The sequence below is a fragment of the Papilio xuthus genome, unplaced genomic scaffold (assembly GCF_000836235.2).
Source record: "Papilio xuthus unplaced genomic scaffold, Pxut_1.1 DF827461.1, whole genome shotgun sequence".
Classification (NCBI taxonomy): Eukaryota; Metazoa; Arthropoda; class Insecta; order Lepidoptera; family Papilionidae; genus Papilio; species Papilio xuthus.
In genome coordinates, this window is record NW_013531188.1 from 2173785 (window position 1) to 2193818 (window position 20034).

General features: G+C 31.3%; 4 protein-coding genes across 17 annotated transcripts in view; 2 read left to right on the forward strand and 2 right to left on the reverse strand.

Annotated features, from left to right (window-relative positions):
- The window catches only part of gish (casein kinase I gish), a 36519-nt gene extending 28610 nt beyond the window's left edge, over window positions 1-7909 (reverse strand). For 8 of the 13 annotated variants that reach the window (XM_013314468.1, XM_013314467.1, XM_013314465.1 and 5 more), the window contains exons 1-3: window positions 7601-7909; window positions 6824-7134; window positions 997-1154 (exon numbers count right to left, since the gene is read on the reverse strand). In XM_013314468.1, coding sequence (XP_013169922.1) covers window positions 997-1154; window positions 6824-6885 — 220 coding nt within the window. In that variant the 5' untranslated portion in view covers window positions 6886-7134; window positions 7601-7909. The other 5 variants (XM_013314460.1, XM_013314459.1, XM_013314462.1 and 2 more) reach the window with 5 other exon arrangements.
- Window positions 7910-9025: 1116 nt separating this feature from the next.
- On the forward strand, window positions 9026-15849 carry LOC106119548 (alpha-tocopherol transfer protein-like). Of its 2 annotated transcripts, none has more exon segments than NM_001312289.1 (7): window positions 9026-9126; window positions 13793-13897; window positions 14042-14201; window positions 14356-14605; window positions 14808-14918; window positions 15139-15275; window positions 15641-15825. In NM_001312289.1, coding segments are annotated over 6 exon segments (855 nt in total). In that variant the 5' UTR covers window positions 9026-9126; window positions 13793-13806; the 3' UTR covers window positions 15747-15825.
- Window positions 15850-16114: 265 nt separating this feature from the next.
- Window positions 16115-17400, reverse strand: OXA1L (OXA1L mitochondrial inner membrane protein). The gene is given in 1 exon segment (NM_001312087.1): window positions 16115-17400. A coding segment is annotated over 1 exon segment (1188 nt). The 5' UTR covers window positions 17313-17400; the 3' UTR covers window positions 16115-16124.
- A 271-nt stretch (window positions 17401-17671) lies between these two features.
- LOC106119498 (U3 small nucleolar RNA-associated protein 15 homolog) lies at window positions 17672-19741 on the forward strand. The gene is made up of 4 exons (XM_013314531.1): window positions 17672-17928; window positions 18041-18139; window positions 18273-18455; window positions 18532-19741. The coding sequence occupies exons 1-4, from the start codon at window positions 17827-17829 to the stop codon at window positions 19720-19722; spliced, it is 1575 nt and encodes a 524-aa protein (XP_013169985.1). The 5' UTR covers window positions 17672-17826; the 3' UTR covers window positions 19723-19741.
- The last annotated feature ends 293 nt before the right edge of the window (window positions 19742-20034 follow it).

Below are 20034 nucleotides of genomic sequence, written 5' to 3' on the forward strand. Positions count from 1 at the left end.
TTCTATGAGAGAACTCTAGAAGAAGAAACTTTAACTGTGAAGTACAATCAAAAACGCGAAATATATATATAGAGTTCTCTCATAGAAAGTGTGGAATGTTTGCAGAGCAAAAAGTTCCAAATTATTAATCTAAAATATTATTGAAACTGTTATGATGTTCGCGTAACTAACGGTCTATCTTAACTAAGTTAGATATTCACTTATATATATATATAAATCAGCTTATATTTTGATAAACACATATTAATATTTAAAAAATTAAATGAATTCTATTTTCAAATTATATCACAACTAGCTATAGCCCGCAACTTCGTCCATGTGGAAAATAAAACCTAATAAGTAGCCTATGTGTTCTTCCAGACTATGTTCTACATCTATGCAAAATTTCAGCATGATCCATGGAGGTGTTTTGGAGATACCTTCTAACAAACATCCATCATTCAATCCATGCAAATATTCTGATTTATTATATTAATAAGATTGAGTAGTTGGATAATTACAGATTTTTAAGTGTTCATTTTTCTGTATAACATAGTAGTATAGGGTCATAGGTACTGCAGAATTTGCGAGACGTAAAGGGCAAGGTCGAAACGAACAAAAGCAGTGAGGGGCAATTGATTGATTGCGTTATATTGTAACTCACTGCGACTAAGAGGTTCACTTCCTTTTTCCGAGGAAGTACATGTCAGAGTTTATATTAAAGATTTAAAAAAATTCAATGGCTATACATTCAGTTTTAACTGCACTTTTCTAACTGAATCGTCAGACTGTACAGCTAAAAATTATGTATGTAGGCAACATAATTGTCAGATTAACTGTACTTGGTGTTTCCTATACAAGTACGTTTTAATTGACCAGTCCAACTACTCAGTTAAGACTTTGCAGTTAAAATTCAAGGTGTGTAGCAGGCTTAAGATCTCCTGATATCCGGGAGTGCGATCAGAGAGAGAACTTTTGACAGAAATTTTTAAATTTGACGTAAGTATAAAGACTTACCGAGCCTAAGTTCACCAAAGTTGCCGCAGCCGATCTTCTTGCCGACGCGGAAGTTGGGCCCCACCATGAGCACCCCCGATGAGGAGGTGACCGAGTGCCGCGACGTGTGCATCGCGCTGCTGCCGCCCACGCCGCGCCCGCCCACCGCACCGGTCGCGCTGCACAAATACACATATTTTACATACTTGCTACAATCACCAACAATCGTCAACAAGTCGTTAAGTGACAACGTGTGTGTGGTAGTTTCAACACTAAGCGTGTGTTAAATAAACGACTCTGAATGTCTCTATCAAAGATATTCAGCCCTGAGTACTCATTGCCAAAAATCACATTGATATTAAAACTATTTGTTAAATATTTCTTTTAGAAAAAATTGATACTTCAACATAATTTATGTGAATGTTTATCCAATGTAGTCTCACGGTATAAGTTCAGTCGACCCATATCACCTAGAACGGGGAACTATCACATCCAAGGAAAAGGGAACAAAAGAAACAATTAGATTTATCACAAAGAATGGGTTACACATACAAAACTCATTGCATCGTAAAAGCAATGTGAATGAAAGCATATTATGTTATGTAATTATTGACATAAGCTCAAGTTTTAGCTGAAATTTAATTTTACCTTCTAATATAGAACATCGTGACAACACGATGACTGCTCTGATAAAGTGCAGGCAGTCAATGTGTTGCCAGAACTGCAAACCTGGAACATTGCATTGCCTAATGTATAGCACCAAATCCTACTGCATCCGCTACTCTTATGATCCACAAGCCACATGCAAAGGAAATAACCATAACAACACCATATGGGGAGAAACAAGGCACAAAGGTATGAGAAAACACTGACAAAAAAGTATATAGCCAAACTATCACATAGGTGATTTGATGGAATTTTCAGATGACCCATTTTAATATAGACAATATCAATCCATAATGCATATCCTGGTTAAATCATGATGTGCAAATATAGTATACAAAATTTGTAAGCATTTTGCCACCTAATTGGGAAAAATCCTAACAAATAATTCACAAAAACGTTGATTTATTTTCAACGGATATTGTACAAACAGATTTTTAAAAACCTCCACATAGTCGGATGAAATCAGATACTTCAGTAGGATTCTGGTACAAATCTTTAATAAAAAAAGTAATATTAAAAATAGCTTGTCAAAAATATTTTCACAGCCAAACATTATATTGAAGCAGAAAGAAAAATCTCAAAAGCTAAGAATGATAAATAGAGAAATTTATAGTGTAAAAGTGAGAGACTGAATTGTTGAGTTAGTAGAAGGGGCTATGATTTCCGCAACTCCACTGGGCGCCAGGAACAAACTCAGCAAACTGAGATACCAACATACATAGGTTATTTGTGCTTTGTAAACTTATGCTAGATAAAACCATAGAAGCATAAATTGGAATGAAATACAAAGAAATATCAACAGCTACACCATAGAGATTGTAAAATCTGCCTGAACCTCAGGTGTAAGGGTGTAAATGCATTAAGGTATTAGAATATAAACAAGATATGAGACATTATTATAAACTATACACAAGTGTGCATAAGTGCAGATGTAGACAGATCTATTAGTTTTACACAAACAAAACTTGAATGTGCTTAAGTTCTTTCAAATACTACACAATAGGCCTTTAAATTTTTCCAAAATCAAGTCCTAATAAGCTAGAAATTATGACAGCAAAATGTAATGTTACCATATGAAATATAAAACATTAAAAAAATTAAACATAAAATATTCTTCTTCTTTTATTTTGTTTTAATTAATTTATTATAGTTAATACGCAGGCAATCAAATTATTGTCCAGTCTGTGAGAGTGCAGAGACTGCAGTGATTCAGCGACCGTTATTGGCATTGAGTCAAAAGTGAAAGTCTGCCCCTACCTTCCAAGTTATACCTAACTGAAACTAAGAATTAACCGTAATTCGTTACTAGTTATTCAAATAATAGCAGAGTGAGTCATATAAGATTTGTATTTAGTTCTTGAGGATTTTTAGTATATAATTGCAATTAATATTCATAACTCACAAACTAACATGTATCTATACAAATGTCCATAATACTCCTCTGCTATGGCACATGTATTAATGCTTAATACATATTGTAGTCTAATTATGTCAAGAGAACATGTATGTACTACAGTATCTAATGTGTCTTTTGAAAATGAAAGGGACAACAATATGTAATAAAAGTATCCCTTGGAGTCTAGTTCATCCAGGTTCCACAGTAAATGCATACTCACCAATTGAAATTTCTCCTTAAAAACCTATAGGTTAACTTTAGTATTGATTTAAGATTCAATCAAACAGAGAAGCCAAGCTTCTGTTTCACTTATGGTGTTATAGTTTGGGCGTTAAATATATACACAAGCACTAACTTGCTTTTCGTTTTAAAACATTTTAAATCACTTTTTAATTTTATTTACTAACAAATCTCTTATTTACTAACACTACAAAAGATTTTGCTTTTTGAAAACCTTGACACATTTTAAAGCATTATTTTGTTGGTTAGCTTTGTAGGTTATTAAAACATAATATAATATATAATACTCACAATTTTCTATGCATAATTGATGTTCAAATAGTTTAAAATTAAATAATCACAATGAATCCTGAACATTTTTTAATCTTTTATAAATAATATAACAAAAACACACTTGACAAATTTTGTTGACACTGGCTGAGCACACTTGATTTTAACTATAAACATCTACTTCAAAAGACATCTTTAGATGAAAATAAATGAAATTAAATTAGCAAACTTTGTGTATAAATGCTTCACCGCAGTAACAGATAGCATGTTCTGTTCATATTAAGAAGTGTTATCAAGGGTATTGTGATATGTAAGATGTTTATGTGTTGTGATTCATTCCAGTATTGATACCGAGACAGACTATATATATTTTAAGTGTTACAAATTCATATATCATATATACAGATTACATAATTATAAATAAATGAAAATAACCCTTAAGTCATCTGGAGTTGTAAGCAGACATAAATTGAATTTATTACATTAATCTTATTTTCGTAGTTTTGTTTTAAAGTAATAAGAATATTACTTGTTACACTGAAGTCAACAATACCCTTTCTTTTTCTAAAAATGTTACCCTGTCCTGTTCCCACTTTATATCAGATCAAAATACTAGACTTGACTTTTAAATAATTATCACATCCGTAATTTCAGTAGTATTTTTCTGGATTGTCCTTTCAGCAACTAATTTCCCAAAAATATTTTTATGTTAACACAGTTTCTGTAACATGTCATTCTTTCCTCTTTATACTATTGCCCTATTTACTTTTAATATTTAGAGTGCAGGTTTTAATGACTTTTTAATTTAATGAAATTTACTTTTTTGCATATCCTTCTAAAGTTTCTGAACATAGAGGTATCTCGTAATTAATTCAATTGTAGTATAACAGAAAGAATAAAATATATTTTGAAGATTTTTACAGATTTAAGGTTATAAGAAGTTATTCAATTAACAGTATTTATAAAATTTTATAAATGAGGTTAGTTGCATACAATAAGGGATTGTTAATAGATTTTTTCATCTTCAAGGTTATTTACTCAAATAAAACATTATCATTTAAAAGATAAAATAAGCAAACTTTTGCATTAGCATTTACAGATTTTAGAAGACTTGTTCCTGGCGGAAAAAAAATCTTATTGATTTTACATGACATATTAGTTAATTTTTTGAATAAATCCTTTATACTTATTATCTATCAAGAAAAAGCTGACTAAGCAAAGATACTTCTTGATATATTTTTAATTCAATTTACACTTATCTAAAAAAATAAATTATATTTTTAAACAAAGAAATTCTTTTTTAATTCTCACTGATTTTATCACTTGATGAGTCACTGGTGAGTAATGATATAGATATTTTGAGAAACTAAAAGTACTCAAAGCTGCCCTTCAAAATGATTTGTTTTTGAGATGAATTGAAGCATAAGAATTACCACAAACATTATGTTTACTACTGTTTACTACAAATGTTTAAGTCATCAAAACAAACTAGAGAATAACAATGATACTTAGAACAAATATACAACTGTAAGATTTTTATGAATAACACAACATAATCAAGCTAAAAGGGTATATGTATATAATTTCTATCTACCCCATATATTAAGAATCTATATTTACCTTTGGTTCTTTGATTAATTGCTACATAAATTAACAATTTGAATGCAATTAACAAAAACTAGTATATAAAAAGATTTGATTGGTTTAATTAAATATAAAAAACACTTAGAAGTAAAACTGGTGCCTCACAGATTGATAAATTTATTGGATTATAATGGCATGTTGATGCCACAAACTAATAATCTTGTTTTATCATTATGAAACAAAACAGTGATCCAGAAATGAAGGACTGTATTGTTCTGCCTTAGGCACTATTATACTTAATTTCTATACTACTCTTTCATAATTCTATATAATTGATATTTTGTATGTTTTTAAATGTTCACATTGTGTCTTGTATATAAACATTATGTCATATTAAACACTGACCAAGTATTAAATCTTAGTTATCCATACAGAGACAAGTTTTTAAATAAATTGAAACTACAGAGTTGTATAAAATCTGACTAACATTACTTTAAAAAATTTAAAAATATAAAATTTTTATGACCAAAAAAACATTTTCTCAAAAATTTTGTGGGCTCTGTCTCCTGAACTCGTAAATACTGTGTTTCAGGAGACAGCACCTTCTCTTATCTATTGCCTAAAGTTTATATAGATTCTTAACATATATGTAATTAAATTATATTAATTAAATATAGATTATTATTATTTAGATACAAATATAAATACTAGATATATAGTGTGCGATATTGTGTGTTTGTGCATGCACACATGCACTTGGTCCACTGTCAAAACAATCTTTAATTTTTTTTTTTTTCAGAAAAATACTGAGATAGCAAAGCCTTTTTATAAAGGTATTAAAAGAGCAAAAACTAACCATTACAATATGTGAAAAAGATTATGAATAAGAATAATTATGTGTGACAATTTGAGAGCTCTGTTTACTATTGATTACTATAAATGTTTACATCATCAATTAAAAACAAACAACTACAGCAATAAGACTAATACCTGGTTTACATGCCAGTACAGTAGGACATTAACTCTCCTTTGGAATGGATTATGACAATTGAATGCCAGGGCTGATTCTGTGTGCTATCTTACTACTGTACTATTGTACTGACAAAATATTAGTTAGTAGAAGCCATATGCTCTCCATAGAATTGTGGTTAAGGGTGTTATTCAATGTTATGTTCAATGTAAAAAAATAAAAAGATTTAAGATAGTTCAAAATAGTCTACACAACAAATTGTATTGCATAAGAATTGGCAACACACAGATTGTTAGTATTTTGATTGTATGTTAGTATCTTAACTTATTTTTATTCTGCAAAGCATGTATTGCTATCTTTTAATATATTTAGTACTCATAGCTAATTGATGTGTAATTTATATGCAATAAAACCAGAACCACAAAATACACTTTTCCATGCATCCATTGTTTTGTACCCATGCAATCATTGTCTACATAATAAAAATTAAAGATTTGCTTATTTCATGATACTGATAATTATTATTAACACTTTTTTGCAATGTTATTGACTCATAGACATATAACCCAGTTGGTGGCCTGTATTCTTTAAGAGTTAATCAGTAAATAAGTATTTGTTTTAAATGTATTTTTTAAATTTATGATGTATATAAGTATATGAGTAGTTTAGAAGTGAATTTATTCTTATTGTACATGAGTGTATAGCTAATTTGATGTACTTACGCAGAAGTTCTTTTATCGTCACTTTGACGTTCCTTTTCCTTATTGCTGTCTCGTTTATTCATAATACTAGGGTCTGGTGCAGGTGCTATGCCGAGCACACTGATCACTCCTGGAGTTCAGCTTCCCTGGCCGCACCCCTGCAGTCCATGTCACCACAGCTTCCAAGAATATTCACACCAGCACATAATCCCCATGTCACGGTACACGCCACTTTCAAATCACTACTTTTTAAATATTGCTTTTTTTATATTTTTGTACACTATTTAACAAATTCACTGTTGGGAATTTATCTCAAAATCATTTTTGTTACCCTGCAAGCACGATTTTATTTTGATGTTTCGGCGATACGTAAGCGATGCGATACCAAGGACTTAACGGAATTTCAATGACTGAGAGATAACTATCGTTCTATGCTACCGATATCTGATATTAAATATTAAACATACTCAATATCTGATAATTTTGTTGTAGTGTGACAGATGAAAGCGCCAGATATAGGTCGCCCTGCCAATGTTATGTTCAATCAAGAGTAACAAACGAGACGGGGCTCACACCTTGTGCATAAAATGAATCACACACATTCACCCTTACAATTTGCAAATAAAATAAGCACTATTTCTCATTCTAACACTCATTAAATAAAACGTAACTACCAGAAAACTAAGGAAATGACATTTTCGTTGAAGTAGGAAATAGGCCCTAATAAAATCGTTGCTTCTCAGTCGCCTTATTAGCTTTTACGGATGTCAAAAAACAAATTCACTGTTCAATACAGACATAAACTCATTCTCCTCTTTTGCGGGGAATGTTACTTTTGATTAGCTGCACAACGTCGCCGAAACATCAAATCAAATGGACATTTGTCTTGATAAAAAAGTTTAGGTTTTGTAATGGCCACCAATGGTACACTTTAAGCACTTTTAGAATTATTTTTGCAAAAGTCCTAATTTTATTATTTAAACTACTGAATTAAATTAATTTCTAGTTTACCGACGTAAATACAAGCTAACGACAAAAATTCATAGTTAAAAAATATTAGTTCAAAGATTATTCACTGAAATATCGCCATTCGGCGCATGCGCGAACTTGCACCCAAAAGTGTTACTATTTCAAAAAATTATAAAAAAAAAAACAAATAAACTTGAAAAAACAACGTTTTATTTGCGAATTGATATAAATTCGTTGTTTTCATTGTCTATCCGTATTTAATTTAAATATTTGTTTGTGCTAAGATGCATTCAATTACTCCCCTAATCCCTAATTGTTTTGTGATTTCAAATTTCTGTCTGGCAATACAGCAACGATGCGTTCAAAACAAAACTCTACATAATGTTAAAAGAAAAGTATGAAAAAGCGCGGAAGGGCAGCGTTTTAACTATTTTACTTTCTCAATGTAGGTATCGTATATATAGTTAGCTTTTTTACATTATAAGGTGGTAAACGAGCAAGCGGCTACGTAAATTCGCCGACATAGTGAAGTGACCGTTGCCTTTAGACATCCGCAAGTGCAGATGCCTTGCCTATCAATGGCGTAGGAAACACACAGAAAGAGAATACTTCATATGCCTCTCCCTTCGTCAAATCTACTTCCCCTTCACATCCTTTCCTTATAACATAAGAGTAGAAAGGGATTAAAATTAGGTCTCCCGTACGCACACTCATTAGTGTTAGATGAAATTGTGAATTGCTTGCACTTCGCGGTTGTCTTCTGTGTAGTCGTGGTGTCTCAGCGTGAGAGCCTGCCATCCATGCTACTTTTGTGCTACTGATGTTAAAAATAATGTAGGAATCACCGCCAATCTCTCTTCTTTTTTAATCTATGCAGAGCGAGATGGGCAAAGAAAGAAATGGCATGATCATGTTCATCTAAGGCTAAGTAACTAACTGTAATACTTAGAGTCATGAAGTGCTCACTAGACCATTAATGTGAATTTCGCATTGATCGTAAGTACACTACGAGAGACCACTTAATAATCTCTACCAACCTAGTCAATGTGTTGTCACTTATAAATTTCTTCGTATATCGTTTTCCTTAATATAACTATATAAATATTCTAGAAGTAACATGGTACGGTATGAATGTCATATTTGTTGAGGTTGAGCGTTCCGCTTATTTGGTTCCCTTTTGATCTTGATTCAGACTTCGTCAATCGGCCACTGCCAGTCGGCAAGCGGAGCTGTGACGAACGGACGTGTGTGACGTAGGTTATGTTTACAATTCAAATTGTAATAAGACGTATGTGTAACTTTACGTTCAAAAGATAACAACTCAAGGCCTATATTGCAAAACGGATTGTCGAAAGGTAAGTGGTTACTATCGCTTTACTGTTTTAAAACGAAACATTGTTCGTTTGTAATTTTTAAGTTGTTGACGAATCCTAAAGCCTGTCTGTGTGCATATACTTAATTTGTCAACTGGTCATTTATGTTATGATAATATTTAATTCAAATTTTGTGCAAATTAATTTACATAAATACTTTATTAATTTTTAACTAAAAATAATATTTTTGGTACCGTGATAGTCCAGTAAGTAAAAGTCCGAACTATCAAAGGATACTACGTGTTCGATTCCCAATCAGACTTTATTTGGAATTGATATTTGTGCTGTCAATGAAATACTTTTTATCTTTACTTCAGCTATCGTTATATATACGTGATATTAGTTGGTTTATTATTTTCATTTTATTTTCTTTTTTTTAATCAGTTGTACATAAGTATAGATATAAGTACGTTCTTGATGCATATAACTGAGTAAGCAGGTTTTCTCCCGATCAATGAAGCATAGACGAAGTTTTACCAGCCATAAATAAGTCTGCCTTTCTGCCGCCCTTCAAATCTGATATTGATTATATTATAATACTATTTTCTCTTCAGTAACCTGCCAATTTGAGGTTATGAACACTAATTTTTAATTGCCAGGATTACACTTGTCAATATCAAGTATATGATAGCGATAAACTAAAATGTTGATGAGTAGTAATTAAGAAAAACCAACTGATGGTAACCCTGTTATTTGCGGGTAAGGATACGAATTGAATGACACCTCCACCAAATCTGTCATTTGAATTGTAGGTCAAAACGAAACGGGGGAACATTTTTAAAATCAGAAAACGTTACCCACAATCACCGTAAGATTCTGAGACCAAATTCTTTGTTTAAAACATATTGTTATCTCTGTTTTGTGAAAGATAACGACGGGGATAACGATATGTTTTATACAGAGTTTTCTGTCTCAGAAACCCACGGTTAGTCGGGCTCCAGCCCGTTAGTGAAGCTCCAGTTTCATAACGAGCCAACGCTCAATGTTAAGTGGCAGTTATCTATGCAACAATAGCATACAAACGTTCTGTCAATGCTAACCTTCTTGAGAGTTACTCGTTGTGAGGACACTCGAACTCCATTACGTATGTAGAGACGATAATACGAGGATATAATCAATTCTAGTCCATTTAGTATCAGAATTGACTAGTCTGGCAACATTGGAAAAATTGATCTGGAGAACGAAATTCCGCTGGATTAGGTCGACTGTTGTACTAATCTATATGATTAAGCTATTAAGCTATAATGATGTACCATTTGGATAGAGTTGAATGTAGTAAATATTCTTTATAGACATTTCTTCGTCAACTCAGATTTTTACCGTGCCATTATCATCTCATTGGCAATGAAAACTTGCGTTCAATAAATTCAATTACAACGTTGCATTTTCATCATTACAATTGTGTTTCTTTTCCGTCATGTGACAGATTGGTCTTGTGGCGGGAAATCAGTAATTGTGCTGCCGTACAATAGAATTATACAACGTACAATTTTGTTATTAAACTTAGTTTTTTGTTATTAACTCAAAACGGAACTCGAGAAATATTGTCTTTCTACATTGAACGTTGCTTTTGGATTATTCTCTAATGAGTTCAACATTTTCACTTTGCTATCTATATATCTTTAGTGTTTAGTCGTTAAGAAATAGGAGACTACAGAGCTAAGAATTCCGTCTCACTACAAAAATCAGTTTGAAATTCGAGTTACGTGGCGCAGTTTAGTGTTTTTTTTTTTAGATCGTCTGATGGTTAGTTTACATCAAATATCTTTTCTATCAATACATAGGAACCGCATCTGGCTTCTTAGCTCAAAGCTTTGTCCCTTTAGTCGTAAACAACTTTCAAGTCAAATTGTAAACGCCGAATGGAACTCGTAAACTTTTAACTTATATTCCCAGATGGAATTCGGTACTTTCAGTGTCTGCAGTCAGTAATTGGCAATTCCGCAGATATCAATTGCTAAATATAGTTAAGCTTTCCAGCGACAGTCTGCACTTAGCTTGTACGAGCTGTAAATTGCGCAGTTATAAATACTTTAGTATTGCGAATTGCGATCTATCACTTGCAGTGGTATATAAGTCGAAGTTTATCCAACATTGGACCGACTCTTTTCTTTTATTAAAATTCCTTCTGTTAATCTGTGCTCATTTATAAAATAAAAATTATGTTCGTCACTTAAATGTCAGAAAAATACGTGGGAAAAACTGCATATTTTTTTCTTAATTTAAATTAATTAATCTTTACGAACAATTGATTAACGTAAAAACCAAGTTCTTAATAAATTCAATGCAAAAAAAATTACTGGCACCACACTATTTTTATGTTTCGAAATGATTCATTTCGGTACATTGGAGTACGCCCGCACTGAACAAACCTTATCGTTGACCTTGGTTTTTCTAATCTCAAATCTTTGATGTATTAACAATTATCACAAATATATCGTCATATATTTGCAAACATCTAAGTGCCTCTCTTGTATTTATGTTTTACAAAAAAATATCATTTATAAAAAACAATTTTTTGTGCCAAAATAATATTTCTAAAAAACTTGGACTTATGTCTGTGTTGTCAACGAAATTCATTTCATAAAAAAAAAACTATCGTAACATTACTCTTTGTTGTATTCCCTCATTATTAAATACATTCATACTTCAGCACAATGGAAATTCATGTTTTATTGATTTGGCCTTAAGATAAATATTATAAACGTCATGTGAGAGAAGTAAATGCATATAAAATTTACTTTAGGTTAAGTAGGTATTTGAAATAAAGTACAACGTGTATTTGTATGTATTTTTAAACAGAATATGTAAATATTTTTGCCAATTTAAAACTCAATAGGTCAATCAGAGTGACCAGTCAAAGTTTTCACAAATGATAACCATATTTATTAATCAATTACATATTATTGTGAAGTTTTTGTACCATACTGCGCACGTAATAAATAGGTATTATCTTGCTAATATTATATATGCAAATGTCCCATACATTGCAGATGGATGAATGGATGGATTTTTCTTAGAAGGTGTATCCAGAACGCTTGCATGGTTCTCCCTGAAATTTGGCACAGATATAGAACATAGTGTTTAAAAACACGTCGGCTACTATTATAATTAAGATTTTTTTTAATTCCGCGCGGACGACAGCTAGTTTGAAATAAAATAAAAACTGGCTATTCTTGAATCAAGTCTTGGTCTCAAATTTCAAGAAAGAATGTTAGACGCTTTAAATAACAAATGTTTCGTCCATATCGAATAAGTTTGAGTCCATCAAACAGGTATTTTAAATGAACTTTGGGAGTTGTCAAAAACGGGTTTTAAAAGCAGGTTTGATAGAAAGTTTTCATATACATTTTTGTATGGGAACAACAAACCAACAAGACGACCTCTACTTAATTAATTTTAATTATTATTGTAATTATTATTAAAATAATTAGTTATACAGTCGAAGCGTTACAATAATAAACCAGGTTGACATTTACAAACAAGATAAAAGTTCACGTAATATCTTTAAGAAAAAAAATGACTTATTTCTAACACAATTACGTTATTAAACGTGATCATAAAAATGTAATTAATATTTATTATCGTTACATTAAAAACCTTATACATGTAAGTAGTAAAAAACAAGTGACGTGTAACATAAGAAACTACATATAATTATTATAATGGTTTACTTTATATCTTGAAATTCCTAATAGTGATCAAACGCGACTTGGTTAGTTCGTAATAATCACGTTTACGTTTCGACTTATATCAAATGCATCTTTTAAACGAATTATTCATGTATTATTTCTTAATATTCAATCGAAAATAACAATATAAAATCGCATTTCATCTTTCAATGTTACGAAATAAACTGTACATTTTATAATTTGTCAAATAAAAGTGTTTAAATAATTATGACACGTTTATTTGTTATTCATTGTACTCTGTATACATTTGTTTAGCAGCTAGACTCTAGCATAACGCAGTACAGCGCTGCGGACTAAGATATATGTGACTATATCATAGTACAGCCTACTGCAGAGGGACTATTAGGTCATAGTGCGAAACGTGGCAGACAAACCTCAATTTGGTGGGCGTGATTACTTGTCTCGAAATAAATTTTATTTAAACTAGAACATGGACGTAATCGATTGATTACTTTAACGTATACTTTTAATACAGCAGTTTTTTCAAATTATTTATATTTGTGTGTGTAAAATGTACGTGTGAATATATAATATTAATATTTTATGAATTAATAGCGTTTTGTAACTTTCCTAAGTTGTTAACCTTGAATTTTATTTTATTATTCAAGTGCTAGTGAACAAGTTTTCGATATTTGACTTTAAACTCTAACATTTTGTATCTGAACTAGACTTCGCCCGCGGGGAATTAAAAAAAAACTTAAATAGTAGCCTATGTTTTTCCAGACTATGCTGTACAACGTAACTTAATTATATGATTTATGACTACGTTGTTAGACATTTGACCCGAAATAATGGAATATTATGTGTGATTTAAATAATTATAGAGCTTTTGACTATATCGCTAGTATATACACGATTTTATAGATTGTTGGACTGTTAATGTTTGGATTAATCGAAAGAATATTTTAACACAATTTAATATTATTTAAACAACTAATAGATTGTTCTATTTACAGAAAAGAATTTCAAAATGGCGGACACAAAAACAGAAGAACCAACGAAAGTAATAGAACATATGAGAAATTGGGTGAATTCACAACCACATTTACCTAAAGATATAGGTTTGAACCATTTTATTATATTTATAAAAAAAAAATAATTGTTACTAATAAAATTAAAATAGTAGTTGATATGCTATTTTCGCTATATAATCTTTGTTTTTATACGTCTATTAATATGTATTAAAATAACGATAATATTTACAGAAGATTGGCTCCTACTCCGATTCGCACACAGCTGTTACTATGATCTGGAGAAGGCTAAGGTTGCTGCGGATTTGTTCTTCACTTTACGGGCAGAGAGTAGTAACTTGCTCAAAGACAGAGACCCTCAATCAACACAGATGCAGAAGATATTAAGCATAGTGTAAGTCTGTAGAGAACTCAACGGTTACACAAAAAACATGCGTTAAAATCAAGTTGTTCTGTATTTTACAAATAAGTCTTGAAAACGCACGTGACATAAAAAAAATAATTTTCACCGGCCTGTTTCATTTTTATATGTTAGTTTTCCTTTTCAGAAACATCGGCCAATTAAAGTTACCCGGCAAGAAAAATATTTGGATTTATCAAATTAACGATCCAGGATTAGACATATATGAATATATACTTGATGTCAAACTGTTCTTCACATCGACAGACGCCTGGTTACTTGAGAACGATGATTTAGAAGAGTCTGACACTGTTATCATAGACGTAAAGGATATATCTTTGAAATTTTTGACAAAACTCAACGTATCAATTGCGAGAAAATTATCAAAGTACCAAGAGGTTTGATTCCTTTTTTCTTTACTTACTTGTAATACTTGTGTAAAAAACAACAAACAACTCTGTGTCTTTTCAAAGCGAAAAAAGGGTAACAATATGGTAGTCTGCTTAGTTACGTACCTACCGTCTGGCAAGCATTTAATAAATTATTACATTGGTCCAGTTTTTTCGTTTTTGTTATTTAATTGCAATTTATTGTTTGCAGGAAGCAATACCCATACGATTGAAACAAGTGCACATTGTCAACGCGCCGCCGTTTATTGACAAAATCTACGGCATCATGAAGCCATTTCTAAAGAAGGAATTAACAGAAATGGTAATATGTTAATTTCGTTTACCTTTAATGATTTACCTTTTCGTAAAATTTTACAATAGCGAATTATGCACTAAATCAATCAAATCAAAACAAACAATCACCAAAAATTCGTCATAGATAACAGTCGTTTTAAATTACACATTATTCACTTAGAATATCGAGCGTTTATTTTGAACATTAAATTGGTAATATTTTGAACGGAAACTAACATTTTGTACAGATTTATTTTCACCCGCCAAATTCGGAGACTTTGTTTAAGCACGTGAGCAGAGACGAGTTGCCAGCCGACTATGGAGGAACATTCCCTAAAATGGAGTATCTCAATAAATCTGTTGTACAACTCATGATGAAGCACAGGTAAAATACAGAATTAATATAAATTATCTTTTAGGTATAATTAATTTATGCTGCATACATTTCATCACAAAAAGCCTAACAAGGTTTTTTTAAACCGAAACATATAAACTTTTGACTGAAGTATTAATTGTTGCCAGATTGCTTTGCTATTTTTCTACCATTTTTAAATTCAAACGAACTTACAGAAACATGAGCTTTAAATATTTTTTCTATGCATCTGCCATTTTTGGGAAAATTATATTGCGATTCTTTTCTAATTTTTCACTTTGTTTATTTCATTTTTATTCCCACATGGTATCTCAATTTACGTCAACTTATTTTAATTGTAATTTACTAATGCAAATAATTATTCATCTTTGTTCCAGGGAGCGATTAAATGAAAATCTTTGGGTAGCTATTGACAAGAAATCGAAAAATAAAGACAAAGTTCACATTGAAACTGCCTCATTCCGATCTCTTGCCATAGATTAAGTTTTATATTAATTTAATAGAGTTAAGAAATTATGTGACAAATGGGTATCTTGTGATCAATTTATTTAATGTTAACATTTTTGAAATATATTTATTAAGTTGGTATTTTTATTTTCCTTTTTGTATCTAATATTATATGTCAATCTAAATGAATTAATAGCCATCTTACTGCAAAACGGAAATGGTCTTACAAATGTAGTTTTTATTGTAAAACAAATAAAAAGTATACTTTTTTACCTTATAACTGCCTAACATGCCTTATTTATTACATTATGTAGTGATATATAGATAGTAAATATAATTAAAACAAACATAAAATACTACTATTACATTTATTTTTACATACAATGACAAACTTAATTTATTACATAATAGAATTTATTTAGATTTTGCTTGTACATTAGATAATTTTGTTGGGTCATATTTATATGTCTTCTGTAAAGGTCCCTTCCCTGCTTTTGTGAATAGCAGTTCATCAATTCTCTGCCTATCTGCAAGATCTCTTGATATTTTCATATTCGTCCAGGAATCTTTTGCACCTTCAATGAATCCTTTCTTCTTGATTGGTAAATTGTCTGGTGTATGTTTTATTAGTCTAGGAATTTTGAAATAATCTCTCACAGCTGGTACTTTTAAGATTCCAACTTGAAGTAATGATATGAAGTTAGTTGAGCACCAGTATACAAGAATAGCTCCTGGGAAGTTGATAGTAAAAGGTAACATAATTATGGGTAATGCACGAAGAACATATCTCATGACCTGCATGTTTTGAGCATCAAGACGTCCACCATCAACACCAAGTTCTATTGTTGCCCATAAGGTAGCACTCGTTATTATTGGTAGCAAGAAAAATTGATCAGGAACTGTTAAATCTGTGAACCACCACAAGCCTCCATGCATCATACTTTCAACTGGACAATTTGCCATGCCTCTTAAACCAACAAAGAATGATATAAACAATGGTGCTTGTGCCAATGGTACAAGAACATTCTTTAGCGGATTTAGTCCTCTCTCTTTCATGAATGCCATCATTTCTTGGGCATACTGTGCAGCTTCTAACTGATTTCCAGTTTGTCGGGCTTGTGTCATTTTAACTTGGAGAAGTTGTATTTCAGGCAAATTGTTGTTCATTATTGCAGTGTTCCGTTGTGACATTATAACTAGAGGGAACATAATTGCTCTTACAACTATTGTACCAATGAGAATTGCACCCCACCATGGCACATCTAATGTTACGTGGAGATATTCAAAACAATTCTGTACTATTCCCACAGGCCCCCAACCACCTAGACCTAAGCTAGCAAATGATGGTTCGCCGTTTGCGGCTAAAGTTTGAACTGCTTCAGTTATTTCACCAATGGACGAAGCATCTGGCACAGGAGGTGGTTCAGGTATGTTATCAATTAAGGGTACTGTTTTTCCGGCATCACTACCACTAGATGCAAACCTCACAGAACCAGCTGGTGAGTAGCAGTAAAAGATTTTCGCTCGTTTAACCTCAAATTTCTCATAACGCAAATATAAAATGCCACTTTGTCTTGCATGGCGGTTAAGCAATTTAAACATTTCGTATTTCGGAAATTTTATCGAAGTCGTTAGTTTAGCTTAAATATTATCGTATAAAGTAATAAATACAAATGTATTTCACAAGACTTGAAAAAACATTGCCGAATTGTTGACAGATTCACTGACAAATGACAATGACAGAAATGAAAGACTTTAAAGTCAATCTTAAATCCTCAAAAACTCTATAATGCAATAAACGGAGATGGTTTCTAAACACACGTTTTCCAATTTACCAATACAATTTTAACCTATATAATACACCAAAGAGCATATAAACGATAAAATACTGCAACACTTGTGTATAAAATAAATCTCTCATGTAAACTGCGTAAACCTACACACATCACATCACATCGTGATATGTTTGACAAGTGACAACGTCATTGTCAAATAAACGTGAAAAACAAAACCAACGTGCTTTATGTTTATAGATATCGAGTATTTTATAATATTTCTCATCGCGTGATGTTATTTTTTGACAATAAGTTGTAATACCATTTAAAACAGATCAAACATGGCTCATGTTTCATATCCCTTTAAGAAAACCAACAAATCTGTATATAAAAAGCCGGCATCAGCTCTCACTGAGGATAACTTGTACTGGAAGAAATTAGGAGTAAGTTTGTTTTTTTCTATGTCAGAATATTGCTTTAATATTAATTACAAAGTAATCAATAGTACGTCATAATAAAAACTGTAAAAACAATAAAAGTTGATGTTTATTTCAGCAACCTGTGTTAGTGAAAGAATTTGGAGCAATAGATTACCTTGACTTCAGTCCTGTAGAACCATATTATTTCGCTGCCACTTGCTCCGTGAGAATACAGGTAAAACACTGACATGATATACAAGTTTACTTTTCACAATTTTTTATTGCACTAAACTTACAAAAAGTAAAGTTCTAACATTTAATGATTAAACTTTTTAATTTCTAAAAATAACATCTTTTTTATATTCTAGATTTATGACCCAATTACGAAAACTGTTGCCAAGAATATATCAAAATTTTTAGAAGCAGCCTATGGTGGCTCCTTTAGGAATGATGGAAGACTTTTGATAGCAGGAAGTGAAGAGGCGGCTGTAAAGTTATTTGATATTCAGTCCAAAAATGTTTTAAGAGTATTCACTGGACACACTGGGCCTGTAAGTTATGTTTTTTTCTCAAACATTGTGTCAAGGACTTGTTAAAAGTTATTGAGTATAATCTTTTTTTTTTCAGGTTCATAGAACTTTTTTTACAAAAGATCAAACAAAAGTTATCAGTTTTTCTGATGACAAATCTGTTTGTCTATGGGACATAGCAACTGAAGAAAAAATTAAAACTTTTTCTGAACATACAGATTATATAAGAGCTGGTGCTCCAAGTCCAGTATCACCTGATTTAATTTTATCTGGCGGTTATGACCATATGGTGAAATTGTATGATTGCAGAACTAATGAAGCTACATTATCTGTCAACCATGGAAGTCCTGTTGAGTCAACTATTTTCCTACCATCTGGTGGATTGTTTGTTAGTGCAGGTGGTACAGAAGTCAAAGTTTGGGATATATTCAATGGTGGAAAGTTACTAGCAAATATTTCACAGCATCACAAAACAGTAACAACTTTAAGACTATCAAGTAATGCAAGTCGGCTAATGTCTGCTTCTCTTGATAGACATGTTAAAATATATGACATATCAACATTCAAAGTGGTTCATAATATTGACTTTCCTAATGCTATTCTTAGTATGGCAATATCTGACAACGATGATGTTTTGGCTGTGGGTATGATTGACGGAGTTATATCAATAAGAAAAAGAGAACAACCCATGAGGCAAAAAGAAGAAAATAAAGGTTTATATAAATTTGCCCCAGATCACATTCAAACTTCATCAACCGTAGATAATGTCGTAGGTAAGCAGAAAACTGAAAAAGGACCAGAATTTGAAAAGTTTCTTAGAAAAATGGAATTTGATAAAGCTTTATCATCTGTCTTAAAAACATATGTGGCAAGTAAATTTCCAGAAAAAACTATAGCACTTTTACAAGAATTATTACGTAGAAAAGTTTTAAATGTTGCTATTGATGGTTTATCAGAGAAAGATATTGGAGCATTGTTAAGGTTCTTCAAAAAGTATCTTGGTGAAACGCGATTTACGAGAATAATAATCGATACAGTAAATGTATTTATTGATGTATTTGAAAATCAAATAAAACTTTTCTCAGAACAAAATTTATGGTTGTACAATTCACTCAAAGAAGAAATAATGCAAGAAATTGATGTCTGTAAAAGAGCAAGTGAATTGGAAGGTGCAATAAGTCTTCTTTTGTCAGGAGCTCAAGTTGACTCTACCAGAGATATGATAGAAAATAGTGATATGCTTGCCCCATCATCTAAGGCACAAAGAGAAATAGTCATTGATGTTTAATAAAACATTTTGAATTGAATAAGTTTTTGATTTCCTTTTGTACTATAGTGCTAAAAAAAGTTACATTAAAAAATATGTAGCTTTAAAGCAACTTCTTTAATGTAACTGTTTAATGGTTCTCAAAGTGTCGACAGATTGTTAAGAGTTGTTTGTAAAACATTGGATATACATGGCTTCACTTAAAACTTTACAATAAAGTGAGTTGAAATTAAAATTAAATAAACCTAAACTAAATCTCCCTCAGTTATGTTTTCACTGAATAATACGACTTTTATGAATGTTTATGTAATACATCATTTTTTTACTAAGACT